We start from the raw sequence: 16,639 nt of genomic DNA, 5'->3' as shown, positions 1-16,639 counted from the left end.
GACCGGGCGTAGTCACACTCGATTCAACTAAAGTTGGAGAAACTGACACCCGCCAGCCACCTGTGTGCAAAGCACGTCGGTAGAACCAGTCTCGCGTAACCGTACGCGTAATGTCGGTCTGGGCTGCTTCATCCAACAATACCGCCGAATCAAAGTATGACATGCGGGTACGCAGTATGACTATTATCGCCCACAACTCTTTGTGTTCTACTCGTGCATATAACATCTATGCATAGACCTGGCTCTGATGCCACTGTTGGGGAACGCAGTAATTTCAAAAAAAATCCTACGCACACGCAAGATCCATCTAGGTGATGCATAGCAACGAGAGGGGAGAGTGTTGTCCACGTACCCTCGTAGACCGAAAGCGGAAGCGTTATGACAACGCGGTTGATGTAGTCGTACGTCTTCACGATCCGACCGATCCTAGTACCGAAAGTACGGCACCTCCGCGATCTGCGCACGTTCAGCTTGGTGACGTCCCACGAACTCTAGATCCAGCTGAGGTCGATGGAGAGTTTCGTCAGCACGACCGCGTGATGACGGTGATGATGAAGTTACCGAAGCAGGGCTTCGCCTAAGCACTACAACGATATGACCGAGGTGAAAATCTGTGGAGGGGGGCACCTCACACGGCTAAACAATCAACTTGTGTGTCCTAGGGTGCCCCCTCCCCACTGTGGAGGGAGGGGGAAGCCGGTCGGCCCTCCTTCGCGTGCCCCCAAGAGGGGAATCCTACTAGGACTCCAAGTCCTTGTAGGTTTCCACCAAAAGGGAGAGAGGGGAAGGAAGGAGAGGGAGAGGGGGGAGGAAAGGGGGGCGCCCCCCCTTCCTAGTCCAATTCGGACTCAAGGGGGAGGATGCGCGCGACCTGCCCTGGCCGCCCCTCTCTTTCTCCACTAAGGCCCATGGAGGCCCATTAGTTCCCCCGGGGGTTCCGATAACCCTCCGGCACTCCGGTTTTATCCGAAACCTCTCCGGAACACTTTCGGTGTCCGAACATAGCCGTCCAATATATCAATCTTTATGTCTCGACCATTTCGAGACTCCTCGTCATGTCCGTGGTCACATCAGGGACTCCGAACTATCTATGGTACATCAAAACACATAAACTCATAATACCGATCATCATCGAACGTTAAGCGTGCGGACCCTACGGGTTCGAGAACTATGTAGACATGACCAAGACTCATCTCCGGTCAATAACCAATAGCAGAACCTGGATGCTCATATTGGTTCCTACATATTCTACGAAGATCTTTATCGGTCAAACCGCATAACAACATACGTTGTTCCCTTTGTCATCGGTATGTTACTTGCCCGAGATTCGATCGTCGGTATCTCAATACCTAGTTCAATCTCGTTACCGGCAAGTTTCTTTACGCGTTCCATAATGCATCATCCTACAACTAACTCATTAGTCACATTGCTTGCAAGGCTTATAGTGATGTGCATTACCGAGAGGGCCTAGAGATACCTCTCCGACAATCGGAGTGACAAATCCTAATCTCGATCTATGCCAACTCAACAAACACCATCGGAGACACCTGTAGAGCATCTTTATAATCACCTAGTTACGTTGTGACGTTTGATAGCACACTAAGTGTTCCTCCGGTATTCGGGAGTTGCATAATCTCATAGTAATAGGAACATGTATAAGTCATGAAAAAAGCAATAGCAATAAACTAAAGGATCATCGTGCTAAGCTAACGGATGGGTCAAGTCAATCACATCATTCTCCAATGATGTGATCCCGTTAATCAAATGACAACTCATGTCTATGGCTAGGAAACTTAACCATCTTTGATTCAACGAGCTAGTCAAGTAGAGGCATACTGGTGATACTCTGTTTGTCTATGTATGTACTAAGTTTCCGGTTAATACAATTCTAGCATGAATAATAAACATTTATCATGATATAAGGAAATATAAATAACAACTTTATTATTGCCTCTAGGGCATATTTCCTTCAATAATTGTCGTTGGAGCGGCGGAGGGAGTTGGGGCCGAGCTGGAAGAAGTTGCTGAGCAGGTCGGAGCAGCCAGGACTGCCGTCGAGCCAGAGGAGTAGCGGCGTGTCGGCCGGCAGGGTGAGCGGAGCACTGGCCTCCTAGAAAGCGAAGAAGAGCAAAGCGTAGGTGGACGTGTCCACGAGGAGGTAGCCGGAGCTGGTCGGGAGCGCCTCCCTTGGCGGACAGCTCTGCCATGTCCACGACTTCCACGGCCAGCTTCATCGTGGCGGTGATCAAGTGCCTGGCTAGCTTGATGCATGGCCGGGGCGCGACCCGCCACCGCTGGCATCACTGCGGCTCAGCGCCCGCGAACGGTGATAAGAACGGTTTAATGGTACTGGCGTTATTGCAACCCCCCCCCCCCCCCCCCCGCGGATGGACTAGTATTCACCCTAGGCACGACCAGGTGGTGGTCGAAACGAGCTGGCGGCCACTGACTCGGCCAAGTCAGAAAATACGTACGCCGTACACGAAAACGTATAAATGGACCAAAGTGAACCGTGTGCGCAAGTATGTGAACCGTAGTTCGGGTATTTTGAAGTAGTGGTACTAAACTGTCAACCGGCTCAAGTTTAGTGACCTACAGTGAATTTTTCTCTATAAGGCGCATGCTTATGGTGGTTGAAGAGAGTGGCCAGGTCAATATATCGCCAGAGCATCCCGCCTAGGTAGGCGAGCCAGATGAAGAGCCTGGCCTAGACTGGAATAGCACACCTGCGTACCCCGGAGGAAAGGAAGAGCAGGTACTGGAGGAAGAGGCTGCTCAGCACAAGGACACACAGCTGCCGCTCATCCCACCATTGCACGGCGCCTGGAAAGTCCATCGCCGGCCTCCCTCGTCCCTCTCCATCTCTTTCTCCCTCCTTATTGACGACGGTGTACGTACGCATGCAATGTTCACCTTCTCCTCTCCCATCGACATTAGGGCAACTCTAACCGATCCCCTAAAAATAGCAGAGGATTCGGCAGAGTAAACTCTTGGTGGAGTATTTTTAGTCCACTGAGATTTGGGCAAACCTAACAGATCCCTATATATAATGGAGTAAATAAAATCAAATATGCATAAGTTCAACCTAGTTTCAACCAAAATTTGCATAAATTTAAACATAAGTTCAACCTACTCGAACACGTCTTGACAACCAAACTTTAAATATAAATTCAAACTTAAACTACACGAAACCCTAAACTAGACTACTCATCATCATCATCCTTGTACTGGAACAGCTATGTAGAGGTCGAGCCAATCTTGCCTCGACATGCCATCGGCCATTGGGTCCGGATCGGTGTTGTCGTCGCCGGAGTCGGGGAATATGCGCCGCCACTCCTCAGTGTCGAAATCCTTCTCCGTGTCGCCGCCGCCTTGCTCCTCATCGTCGGAGATGACGATGACCTCGCCATCGACTACCCGCTCCACAAAGATGGCCCGTTCCATCTCCACGAGCTCGGGGTACTGGCGGCGAAGGTCCGCCATGTACTCCTTGCCGGCGGCCTCTGTCGTGAGGCACTCCCTCACTTCCCGGTCCTCCCGAGCCATCGCCGAGGTCACCACACCCGGCGTCGACGGGACAAGGTGGACCGGCGCCATCCCAAACGAAAAGTTGAGGCGCGCCGCCGCGCCGTGGAGCCGCACTTATCACCTGTCGTATTCGAGCGTGGCAAGCTCCGCCGTGTGGAACGACCTGATCCACTTTTTAGTGTCGGTCTCGCGATCGGTGATCTCCGCTACCCAAGTCCCCCACGCTCGCTGGCGGACGCCGAGGTATTTCCTCTGCGGCTCCCATGGTGGAGGGTGCTCAGGGAAGTCGGTGATGCGGCGGGTGATGGCCGCATCGGAGGGGCGGCGACACTTGAGGACACGCCGCTTGAAGATGAACCGTGAGCGTGGCGGCGCGGATCGTGCTGCGGATCGGCGGCGCGGAGCATCGGCGATATGGGTTCCGGCCATTGGAAGGTGGGGGCGTCGGGGAACAGCGCGGGGAGTCGCCGGCGGTGGGGATGGGGAGGAGAAGAGGCAGAGGAGGCGAAGTGGTTTTTTTTACTCGACTGCCGAGCGGTGGAGTAAAAATAGGGAGGTGAGGCGCGGCTGAGGATAATTTATCCTCCGATAACGCCGATTGGGGATCGGCTAGGTCCCGTTTAGAGAGTAAAACCAGGTTTTTATTTTTACTCCTCTATCCGGTTAGTGGGAGTTGGGGTTGCCCCAAAGTTGAATATATGCGATGCGCAAAAAAGAAAGGATGGATATATGCGCTCAGCAAGAAGAGGAGAACAAATAAAATAGCAAAAAGGTTTGAGCTTTGTTCCTTGCGTGCTCGTGATAGTGCGTATCCCTGGTATGCAAACACGCTCGGTGATGTCCGTACAAAGTTTTTCATTTATTTTCTTCAATAAATAAAAGATTTTCATTTCTTTTGTGTTCTTTCGAGGATTTCCGCCCCCTGAGTGATTGCTTTTTCACCTTTTACTTATCCCTTGCTTGCCGGCGCTGGTCACTAAACTCTTCACCACCAAAAACAACACGCTGCATGCACGCAGACGCACGCGAGACTTTGCCTGTTGGCGGCAACAATCAATCGACTTAGGGCGAACATACTGCTAATCTGAGCACTAATCTGCTAATGTGAGCATTGATCATGTGTCCCAACTCTCTTGGTAGCTTTGGTGACGGCAAGACGCAAGAAGCAAAGCACACAGGTGTCTCTCTCAACAGGCGCAGTGCTCCACCAGAAAGGACACCTGCAGAGAGCGCCACGCGGAGCAGAAGCAACAGAGGCACGGCTGGCTCATGCGGCCGAGATAGGCCCATGCGGACGGCGGCATTGGGATTTCCATGGCGGGTGGCGGCCAAACGATGCACGTAGTATGTATACGTACGTACAGCGGCCAGTGCGTAAGAAAAAAATACGGCCATGTACGTACATACGGGCAGGGTCTCGAACGCCTACTCGCGAATACGTATGGCCAGGGCTCGTGTACATGGTTGGGTCGGAACGAAGAAACTGCGTCGCCGCCGTGTTTATGAAGAGCGAACCGGCTGGGTCGGAATGGAATGCGTCGTCGTGTTCATCGGGAGGGCTTGGACGGAACAGCCGATGGAAACGAGGCCTGGCGTACCGCAGAACGGAGGAAACGGCCTTGTGTTCGATCGGCCACGTTCGAAACGGGATCCTGTTCATCGGGAGGGGTCTGGCGTACCGCAAAATGAAGGAAACGGACCTCCTACGGTCGAAACGGTGGTCCTGTTAATTGGGAGGGGTGTGGCATACCGCAAAACGAAGGAAACGGACTTGTGTTGGAGCGCTACGGTCGAAACGGGGGTCCTGTTCATCGAAAGGGGTGTGGCGTACCGCAAAACGGGACTCCACGGGATAGTGTTCATCTCCACCGTCGACCCCCTCCAGCCTCCACGGACTACTGTTCAACCACCGTCGACCTCCTCCAGCCTCCACCTGCGACTGTTCATCCACGGGCTCCTGTTCATCCAGCCTCCACCGCGCGCTACTCCACTGGCTACTGTTCAACCAGCCCTCTCCACGGGCTCCTGTTCAACCACCCCTCCACGGGCTACTGTTCATCCAGCCCTCCATCGTCTACTGTTCATCCTGCCCTCCACGGGGTCCTGTTCATCCTGCCCCAACCGGCTCGATCGATCGGGGTCCTGTTCATCCAGAGGCAACACCACGGGGTCCTGTTCATCCACCCCCACCGGGAACTGTTCATCCAACCCCCCTCCCCCAGCAACGCTCACTGTTCATCCAGAGGCAGCATCGATCAGCTTCAGTTAGCAGCAGTAGCGAAGGAATCGCTCGATTGGGTTCAGTTAACAGCCATCGATCCATCGATCGGGTTCAGTAACGCATAGCCTACAGTGCAATCGCTCGGGTTCAGTTAGAGCCCAACGCCTCGCACCCACGCGCGTGCATGTACGAGAGAAACGCGCATCGCTCGGCCCCGACCACCCACCGTAACCGGGAACACCCCGATATTTTCCTCGCCCTCGCTTCTACCACGATTTTTTTCGTCATGGACGGCCCAAAAAATGTCATGCAGCTGCGTCTCCGGCCCGCCCAGGACGAAAAGCCCATTTTCTGTCATGATTTTTTGTCATAGAAGTAGGACCCCACCACATCTATGATGATACCGGGTTTTGTCATAATTATCGTCATAGAAGTGTCATAAGTATGACAGAAAAAATTTCATTCAGCCCAAAATGTCACGGATGTGTCTTTTTTTATAGTGTATACTTTTGTCATGCTTGCTTGATATGTATTGTGAATGTTAAAGTTGTGCTAAAACTCCACTTCAACTTAAAGAAATTAAAAACTGCCATTTTTCTTGCTAAGAGTCTATTCACCCCCCTCTAGACACCTCTTCTCGATCCTTTCACAACTTCCTCAAGACGAAAATCTAACCGAACTTGCTGGATCTTGGTTTGGGTGTACACTGATCTTGTGTTCCCAGTTTTTCAGTGTATAATTAGTTCTTTGATCATGGACTATGCATGCTGAAAATATGTGTTTTTTGCATTACATAAACTGAGAGTTCAAGTGTTCTACATTCCAGTTGGTGACAGATTCTTGTGATAAACGACTGTGTACGTGGTTGCTCTCAGTTATGGCTATATCTAGTGTAAAAAGTTTTCTGGATATGCTTATTTTCACATCTACAGAGAGGCTACTGAAACTGCTTCAGCTGTGGAAAAAGGCTTTGTAGATCCTGTTCAGAAGGCTAATCTTGAAGGAGACAACCAGAATCCACGACCTTGTCCTCTATATTTCCTTGGCAAATCTAGCCCAACTAGAAGAGAATATGGGACATCATAGAAGATGAACAATGTGATAGAAATCCTCATACCTTCGGACCTGGATCCAGTACCAATTCGATGGGGAGCGCTCAAAGGAGGATTGGCGCCAGCCGCCGGAGAGAGAGAAGCCAGCTGCCGCAGCAGAATTAGCCACGCCGGTCGGTCGCCAGCCCTGCGGGAACGAGGTCGTCGTGGTGGGTTGGCGCAGTGGGCCACCTGCCGGAGAGGAGAGAAGGCAGCCGCTGGAGAGGAATTAGTCGCGTCGGTTGCCGGTCGCCGACCATGCGCGGAACGAGGGCGTCTTGCTGGGCGAAGCCACCATCTCCAGATCTCCTAGCCTTAGTTGTTGATGGAAGAAAATTGAATCGGGGTAGCTCCATGGATTAAGGCACGGGATGGCTCAGCTTCCGTTAGGACAATGTACCACGGTACATTAAGATTACGGGGTTGTTTTTGCAGTTTGTACATCTTATCATCTCACACCAGACACTTCCTATCCAACGGCATAGGATCAAGTTTCCATGCTTTCACTGAATATATGGTTTCCATCAGATATGTACTCGCCTGAGATAAGCTCGTGCGGCCGGTGGTGTTGGGGTTTTCCCGGCCGGTGGCGCCTACTGCCAGACGGCCAGACGACGGGCGCATGCCAGGTGCCGCGGCGCACCAACTTTTTCGGCATTGCCTGACCAGGATCCCATGCCTCATGCACGCGCGCTTGCTTGCACACCGGCCCATATCATCGAGTTTGCCCTAGCGCCTTCCAAAACATAGAACTAGTCGTGCATGGTGATGGGCTGATGGCTTGTCGCCTCTCCATAGCTCGTTGTCTTTGATGTCGTAGGCAGTCATTAGGTGTTGCCCTGCGAGGTGGATGAGGAGGACAGGCGCCCATAGCACCTCCATGCTAGTTGTGAGGTGCTCCTGCTTCTTGTGGCGGTTGAAGAGAGTGGCCAGGGCAATATATCGCCAGAGCATCCCGCCTAGATAGGCGAGCCAGATGAAGAGCCTGGCCTAGAGTGAAATAGCACACCTGTGTATCCCAAGGAGAGGAAGAGCAGGTACTGGAGGAAGAGGCTGCTCAGCACGAGGACACATAGCTGCCACTCATCCCACCATTGCACGGCGCCCGGAAAGTCCATCGCCGGCCCCGCACATTCCTCTCCCTCTCTTTCTCCCTTCTTATTGATGACGGTGTACGTACGCATGCAATGTTCACCTTCTCCTCTCCCATCGACATTAGGGTAACTCTAACCGATCCCCTAAAAATAGCAGAGGATTCGGCAGAGTAAACTCTTGGTGGAGTATTTTTAGTCCACTGAGATTTGGGCGAACCTAACCAATCCCCTATATATAACGGAGTAAAAAATCAAATATGCATAAGTTTAACCTAGTTTCAACCAAAATTTGCATAAATTTAAACATAAGTTCAACCTAGTCGAACACATCTTGACAACCAAACTTTAAACATAAATTCAAACTTAAATTACACTAAACTCTAAACTAGACTACTAATTATCATCATTGCCATGGTAGATGTCGAGCAAATCTTGCCTCGGCATGCCATCGGCCATTGCGTCCGGACCGGTGTCGTCGTCGCCGGAGTCGGGGAAGATGCGCCGCCACTCCTTGGCGTCGAAATCCTTCTCCGTGTCGTCGCCGCCTTGCTCCTCATCGTCGGAGATGACGATGACCTCGTCGTCGACTAGCCGCTCCATGAAGATGGCCCGCTCCGTCTCCACGAGCTCGGGGTACTAGCAGCAGAGGTCCGCGATGTACTCCTTGTCGGCGGCCTCCGCCGCGAGGCACTCCCTCGCTTCCCAGTCCTCCCGAGCCATCGCCGAGGTCACCACACCTGGCGTCGACAGGGACGAGGTGGATCGGTGCCATCCCAAACGAAAAGTTGAGGCGCGTCGCCATGCCGTGGAGCCGGACTTGCCACCTGTCGTATTCGAGCGCGGCGAGTTCCGCCATGTGGAATGACCCGATCCACTTTTTGGTGTGGGTCTCGCGGTCGGTGATCTCCGCAACCCAAGTCCCCCACGCTCACTGGCGGACACCGAGGTATTTCCTCTGCGGCTCCCACGGTGGAGGGTGCTCGGGGAAGTCGGCGATGCGGCGGGCGGTGGCCGCATTGGAGGGGCGGCGACACTTGAGGACGCACCGCTTGAAGATGAACCGTGAGCGTGGCGGCGCGGATCCGCGCTGCGGATCGGCGACGGGGAGCACCGGCGATATGGGATTTGGCCATTGGAAGGTGGGGCGTCGGGAAACGACTGGGGGAGTCGCCGGTGGCGGGGATGGGAAGGAGAGAGGCAGAGGAGGCGAAGTGGCTCTTTTTTTACTCGGTTGTCGAGCGGTGGAGTAAAAATAGGGAGGTGAGGCACGGCTGGGCTAGATCCCAGTTAGAAGAGTAAAACCTGGTTTTTATTTTTACTCCTCTAACTGGTTATTGGGAATCAGTTGGGGTTTCCCTAAGGATGGATATATGCGGTGTGCAAAAAAAATGATGGATATATGCGCTCAGCAAGAAGAGGAGAACAAATAAAATGGACCTGATAACTGCCACACGTGGGGCATATTAGAGATCCGCCGACACGCCCTGTGTGGCATAATCAGGAGGCAGCCCACACGGGCCATGTGTGGGCGAATATTAGAACTGCCCACACGTGTGCGCGCAGTTGCTTCGTGTCACACGCCCAACAACTACTACTCATCCTCACCCGCGCGTGTGGCGCGAAGCAAATCTGCCCACACATCCTGGCGCACCCGCGGGATGACACTTTAGTTACCTGGGATGGCAAATGTAGTTGTAAGCATGGCAACTTCTCTGTTTTGGTTAACTATAGTTGTCATGTCTAATTAACGGTAGTTGCCGCGTGTAATCAAACCATAGTTGCCATGTTTAACTACTTGCCCTATGTGGTCAAACAATATTTGCTATGTGTGATTAATTAGTTGTCACGTATGGTCCAACCATAGTTGACATGTATGATTAATCATAGTTGTCATGTGTGTTTACCTAGTTGCTACGTATGCGCAACTGTAGTTGCCATCTACCAACAAATCATAGTTGCCATGTATGTTTACCTAGTTGCCACATACGTGCAACTGCAGTTGTCATCTATCACCGTACGAGCGTCGTGTGGGCGAAGAGCGGTTCACCCACACGCGCGTGGACTGGGTGGTGACTGTGTGGGCGGGAACTGGTTCGCCCACACGGCGCAGCTGGCAATCGCATGCTACGGTTTGTGTGCGCGAGCGCTCTAACGCCCCCACTACACGCTATGCCTACGTGGCACTAAAATTCCAACAGATTTCTTCAAGATTCGTGCAAAATATAACAGACGGAGATGAAAGCGTGTGGGCGAAGTGCAGATATGCCACACTTGTGGGCGTTATTATTTGGGAATAAAATAGCATAAAGGTTTGAATTTTGTTCCTTGCGTGCTCCAGATAGTGCGTATCCTGGTATGCAAACATGCTCGATGATGTCCGTACGCAGATTTTCATTTCTTTTTTTCTAATAAATATAATATTTTCATTTCTTTTGTGTTCTTTCGAGGTTTTCCTCCCCCTGAGCGACTGCCTTTTTCACCTTTTATTACTTATCCCTTGCTTGCCGGCGCTGGTCGCTAAACTGTTTACCACTTAAAACAACACGCTGCATGCACGCAGACGCACGCGAGACTTTGCTTGTTGACGGCAACAGTCAATCGATCCAGGGCAAACATACTGCTAATCCGAGCACTGATCATGTGTCCCAACTCTCTCGGTAGCTTTGGTGACGGCAAGATTGCAAGAAGCAAAGCACACGTACAGGTGTCTCTCTCGACAGGTGCTCCATCAAAAAGGAAAGGCACTGCAGAGAGCGCCACGCGGAGCAGAAGCAACAGAGGCACGGCTGGCTCATGCGGCCGAGATAGGCCCATGCGGACGGCGGCGTTGGGATTTCCACGGCGGGTGGCGGCCAAACGATGGGCGCATGGCAGGTGCCGCCGCGCGCCAACTGTTTTCGTCGTCGCCCGGTCTGGATCCCATGCCTCATGCACGCACGCACGCTTGCTTGCACACCTGCCCATCGATCACACGTCCCAAAAGGCTCCTGCCTCTCCATCCAAGGTCGCAATCGCAACGCACGCACGGGCAACCACGCCAGTCATCGCCATTGCTCCCGCCAGTCATCGCCATTGCTGATTGCTACTGCCAGCTGACGCCGGCGGCCGTCGCATCGAGCAAGCAAAGCCGGCCAGGCGCCGCGCCGTCCTGACAATCCAATGGTACGTCTTGCGTCAGGCTAGTACCCGCTGATCTTCTGTCTGTGCCTCGTCCGATGCATATGCCGCTCATTGCGTGGCCGTGGTTTACATAGTAGTACAATTCTTGGCATGTGTTTGCAGTCTCTGCTGCCGCTGTTCCTGAGGCCGGCGGCGCGGTTCCTGGGGCCGTTCCTGGCGGGCCGGCCGGCGGAGGCGGCGGCCACGCTGCTGCACCGCGCCGGCGTGCTCCCGAGGAACCGCGCGCTGCGGCGGCTCGTCAGGGACGACCTGCTCGGCGACGGCGGCGGCGGCCACGACTGCATCGCGCGTCTCGTCGTCAGCGTGGTGAGCTGCCTCTGCTAGATCGCCGGCCCGGCGGTGCTCCGCTCTCCACCCCCGGTTCGTAGGTTCTCAGGGTGCGTGCGCGCCGTCGAGCTGATCAAAGTACTGTAGGTCCGATGTGGGTAGAACTGAAGTGAAATTCGGTTATTTGGCCGAACAGGAAACCAAGATTTCAGAACTATCAGTGGTGGCCAAAATGTTCACATGATCCAAAATTTGAAACCATGATACAAACTCATCATAATCTGGAGAAACGAGAAAGAAGAGAATCTGTGTGGCTCCACCAACAAAATTTACACATAATCAAAATTTTCTGAAGCACTAGTACATGGTGGAGCAAATGAAATTAATTTCTGGAACTGCAGTCTGAAGTGTATCTGTATGCATCAAAACCAATATGCTATAGAACGAAACCGAAATCCTATCACCTGTATCCTGTTGTCCCTGTACCAATGCCCAATCTAGACAAGAAACACCACTCCAGCAGTGATAACCTCAAGCTGGAAAAATACACCAATGTTGGAAAAAAGAAGGCGAAAACACATGCACATATCATCTCTTCAGTCTCAGAATTCAGAAAGGGTGTGAGCTCTGACTCACGGCGAAGAAACTGCCAGAAACCTCCAATTCTGAAAGTATACACAGGCCAAATATATTCAATTTTTGTGCATCCTCCTCAAGCATTCCTCAGAGCCATGACGCGGGCAGCCAGTTCCTCAAAGTCCGGCATCTTTGGGTGCACGCGCACCACCCCAGGACAGTCTGACCTCAGTGAGGTGGACCGAGCAGGAACCTTGGCAGCTTCACCCGGGCTGATGGATTCATGCGGTAGCGAGACCGCTCTTCCTGTAGTGTTCAAAGAACCGTTTTGCTGACATTGCGTTTGGGCTCCATGATAGTTTGCAGTTCTGCTGGTTTCTACTGTTGCTGTTTGGGTTTCATCGGTACCTGAACCTTTCTTGCTATAATGCATCAGGAGTTTGTCCATCATCCTCTCCTCCTCATCGGGATCTCTGCCGTGCGCATCAATGTTCCTGCTATTGAGTCGATGATGGCCATTTGCAGTCCGAGGCAACATATTACCAAAATCAATGTCAGTCTCATCTTCGCCTGCTTTAGGCCGCTGCATGGGTCCATCGTAGTCATCGTCATACAGAACTCCGTTTCTCATGCCTGGGTGACTTGGTCGACCACTAGGAGTTCTCTCAACATTCCTGCCATTACCAACACCATTGCCCTTCCGGTCATAGTCCTCGTTAGCACCCTTGTGCTTACTTGGTTGTGTTCTGTGACAGTTAGCCTTTTGGCTTGTGGCCTTTTCACCGTTAGGTGCCTCATCATAAGAAGGTGCTGCTGGCCTCCTTCTGACAGAAACAGGCCGAAGCACACCTTTGTCAGCCAAGCGATCTGTCCTTTCACTCATATTGCAGTTCCTGTCAATTGGTTTTGCAGGATCATCGTTCACAGGCTGCATGCCAAGTTTAGGTTTGACATAAGGAGGCTGCACATTAGCCACCCTGTGTGGCGCTCGCTGTCCATTTTGCACAGTGTGTCCGAGATCTTCCAAGTGCTGTGGTCTGTCACGCAAGCAACTGTTGCCCTCTTCTTTTTCATCACAATTCCTTCCCTTCGCTCCATTCGGATTGGAAGTAGGAGGGGGCCTGTTTGTAGTTTTACCACTTGAAGGATTCGGTGAAGTAGGTCCTTGATTCTGCAGGCCAAGAGCTTTGCACCCTAAATTTGCATGTATTCTGGTATAATCAGGACGGCCAGGTATGGGTGATCGGTGGTGATAGCCAAGCCCCCTGTTATTCTCTTTTTCGACACCACGTTCTTTCTTTGTTTCTTTTGGCTTCACAATTGGTGGAACTATTCTGTTGCTTTCTGTCTCAGGAAATTTCACCGAACCAGATCCTTGTTTCGGTAGGCCATTGATATCTAGCTCCACAGCTTCCATCAGTTCCTTCTCGGAAGGGCGGACATCTTTTTTCTTCAGTTTCTGAACTCGCTTTTGAGCTTCCTCTCTTTCCGTTTGCAGAGGAGATACTGATTTCTCCAAATGTTCCTTACCATCAGCTTTGTCAGCATGCCGCCTTCTGGTATTATCATCTTTTTGAGTGTTCTCTCTTTTCAAGTCCAAAGGAGAAACTGATTTCTCCAATTGTTCCTTACCATAAGATTTATCAGAATTCTTCCTTCCAGTATTATCATTTAACCGACCATCCTCCTTCTGCTTGATGGGCAAAGGCACTGCCGGTTCATCCTTTTTCATTGAATCCTTTTCGAGAAGATCCTGAAATACAAAATCCAAGATGCCAAGTTAACGACACATGTCATTGTTCAAGTAGTAAATTCATTTACACAAGTTCATGTAAACATACATCTTCAGACTCCCGTGCAGCCCATAACTTGATTTCCAATGCCCTCATGTCAAAACCAACTGAGGATTCTTCAGCAATACTTTGCATTACTTGAAACTTTTCCTCATTTGTAAATAATTCAGACTCAAGTTTCCGGATAAACTGCAGATACAAAAACATTAATGAGGTTAAGTAGAACCCTATGAAGCAATTTAAAGGACAATAAATTATTGGAGCATCTCTCGCACCTCCAGGCTAACAAAAGGTTCAAGAGAACCACCATATCTTTCTGTGAATATATGCCTTAAGTCGCACAGTTCAGGCAAGTCTGGGAACCGAGCAGTAGCAAAAATTAGAGTTGACACAGCCTCCATGGCTTCCTGGGGGCAATCCCTGTTGATGCAAAAATGAACGAGTGGCATGATGAATTGCACCAGGAAGATAATTCAACTACCTGTTTGCTTGCACCCCTAAGATACTGTTAACGGTTATATTCATTAACTGAAGGTCAAAAAGAAATCCTTGTGATAACACTAAAACTAGAGCATAAAGATTTGTATTATGGACTAACACTCTGTTTCATTGCAAAAAAAAAAAACAAGACTTAAAACTATGTTGCCACACTGATTTTATCCTAAAGCAATCACAGGCGAGCACTTGATGCAGAGGCTGGATGTGTGCTTCACGTGATGCAGAGGCTACGGTCTTCCATTACCCAAGAAAAACTAGACCATCAGAAGAATCCTATACCGTGGAAGCTACAGCCCTGCTAAATCGATTCCTTAACAAAATGCCACATAGGGGGTCCCACTTAGAGAGTTTAGTTGGGATGCATTACTCTCTTAGCCATTAACAAACTTTGATTTCCGTTGACGACAGAAATAGTGGGACATCCTTTCCTACTGTTTTGACCCACAAGGAATACAAAATTAAGGGTGCAGAGTTGAGTTAACCAGATAGATATACCTCTGTTTCTGCAGGCTGTTGAGTTGTTTTCCAAGGAAATCGCAGTACTGTTCAACCATGTCATAGCACGAAGCATGGTTCAACTCCATTATCAGCGCATCCATCTGGAAGCAGAGACAGGAAACAAAACTACAATTTTCAGTCATCACAGTCACAATTCTCCTCTAGCAAATGACTAGAACTTGACGGCCAATGAGTAGAAGCTTTTGCCAAGTTCTCCTGTGGACAAAGGGGGGCAGAGCGCAAAAACATTCTCTAATTCGGCTTCAACCAGGACCATTCGTACCAATCCTGAGCAATGCACCTCAGCAGTGAAAATGCTGGGCAAGAGAGAGACACCTGGAAAAATTGCTTACCCGTCCGAAGGCATGGATGTCGAGGCCGTTGGCGAGGAGGTCGGCGACGTCCTTCTTGAGGAAGCCGATCATGGCCTGCTTCTTCCGCCGTATGACGACTAGCCGCGTCCGGATGCATTTGAAGGCGTGCTTGCTGCATCCATTGTTCAGCAACCCAGCACTCGGTCAGCCAAATAATCCGGCATCACAGGATGCTTATATGCGACAAACAGCAACGAAATTAACGCAACCGAATCGCCCGGAAATGCGACTGGAGATGGAACCCAAATTCGACGCGGCACAGGGTATTTTTCCTTCTTCTAAAACAAAGCAGAGAATCGGCAGGGGAAAACAGCCTCCAAATGCGGAGGAAACTGGCCACGAACCCAGCGAGTTCGGAAGCACGAAGCGGAACAAAATCCCGAACATCACGCCGCGCGGATTGGGGCCGCGCAGCCCAGGGACCAAGCAGCAGAGCAGCATCTGGAGACACCGGATTCGACTCGAAAAGACGAAGGAACCGCCCATCTAAGCAACCCACGCCCCGAGGACTCCGACGAGCTCGCCGGAACCCGGCGAACCCAAGCGAAACTAGCTAGCAGCGAATCCCATCTCGTACCATCGGTTGTAGAACTTGGAGTTGATGAGGCCGTCGAACATCTTCCTCCGCCGCCGCTCTCCCGGCCCTGCCCTCCTCCTCCTCTGCTCCCTCCCCTCCTCCTCCTCTGCTCCCTCCCCTTCCGTCTGAGCCGCCTCCCTCCCTCCCTCCGCTTCGACCAGCGGGCGGAGCTCCCGACGGCGGCGTCAAAGCATCACGAGGCACGGGGTCGGCGGAGGGGAGGGCAGGGGAGAAGCTACTGCGCGAGGCGGCGAGAGGGAGGCGGTTTGGGGGAGGTGGAGGTGGAGGTGGTGGCGGTGGTGGGCTGCGCAGATGGCAGGAGAAGGGAAGGAACGGAAACTGGGTGCAGAAAAGGCTGTTGCGTCGCAGGCGTGTGTCAGCCTTGCGGGAGGGGCGGCCAGGTGGCGGCCCGGGGTTTTCGGCCGTCGCTGGCGGCGCGATCGGGGATCGACGGCGGGGATCGGATGCGGGGCGGAGGATCGTAACAAACATGAGGGGATAAAGCTCGCCCCCAACGAAAAGTAACAACGAACTGGGTTTTGAAATTTGGGAGCCCCTGGCAGAGTATCATTGGCCCGTTGCAAAGTATTGCTTGATTTTTTGTTTCCTGTCGTATGCCACTTGTTGTTTTTCATATACTATTAAATTTCAGGTTAAAAAAAATTCAAGCATTGTGAAGAAATATGTAAATGTGTGATTTTAACAGACGTTGTGCTCCGTTTCATGGTACTAACTAGTTTAGTAATATTTCTATTAATTTAGCTTGTTCGTTCTGCGGTATGGTTAGAAATCATTAATTCAGTACGATTTAAAGGATAAAATAAAATTTGCACCCCCTGTTGATGGGGCTGCATTTTGCGTGCGCCATGTGTGTGAAGGTGTATGCATGGGTCTGCGTTTTGTAATTGCAGAAACAGAAGGAAACGCTGCTTGATGATATAA

At 51.4% G+C, this 16,639-nt stretch overlaps 1 protein-coding gene across 1 annotated transcript; it reads right to left on the bottom strand.

Annotated features, from left to right (window-relative positions):
• Nucleotides 1-11,868: 11,868 nt before the first annotated feature.
• Nucleotides 11,869-16,374, bottom strand: LOC123168835 (uncharacterized). The gene is made up of 6 exons (XM_044586698.1): nucleotides 15,698-16,374; nucleotides 15,100-15,232; nucleotides 14,744-14,847; nucleotides 14,026-14,170; nucleotides 13,799-13,939; nucleotides 11,869-13,710 (listed from the first exon to the last, which is right to left on the bottom strand). Exons 1-6 carry the CDS (start codon nucleotides 15,736-15,738, stop codon nucleotides 12,094-12,096), a joined length of 2,181 nt encoding a protein of 726 aa, XP_044442633.1. The 5' UTR covers nucleotides 15,739-16,374; the 3' UTR covers nucleotides 11,869-12,093.
• Between the last annotated feature and the right edge of the window lie 265 nt (nucleotides 16,375-16,639).

Source organism: Triticum aestivum, chromosome 7D (genome assembly GCF_018294505.1).
Source record: "Triticum aestivum cultivar Chinese Spring chromosome 7D, IWGSC CS RefSeq v2.1, whole genome shotgun sequence".
NCBI lineage: Eukaryota > Viridiplantae > Streptophyta > Magnoliopsida > Poales > Poaceae > Triticum > Triticum aestivum.
The sequence above is the reverse complement of the archived record's forward strand: the minus strand, read 5'-3'. Positions and strand labels throughout refer to the sequence as shown.

Coding starts and splice junctions, on each gene's coding strand:
- LOC123168835 (XM_044586698.1), bottom strand. CDS start 15,738: ATGTTCGACGGCCTCATCAACTCCAAGTTCTACAACCGATG. Junction 14,848..15,099: donor ACATCCATGCCTTCGGACGG/GTAAGCAATTTT, acceptor CTCTGCTTCCAG/ATGGATGCGCTGATAATGGA. Junction 14,171..14,743: donor AACAGCCTGCAGAAACAGAG/GTATATCTATCT, acceptor TTGCATCAACAG/GGATTGCCCCCAGGAAGCCA.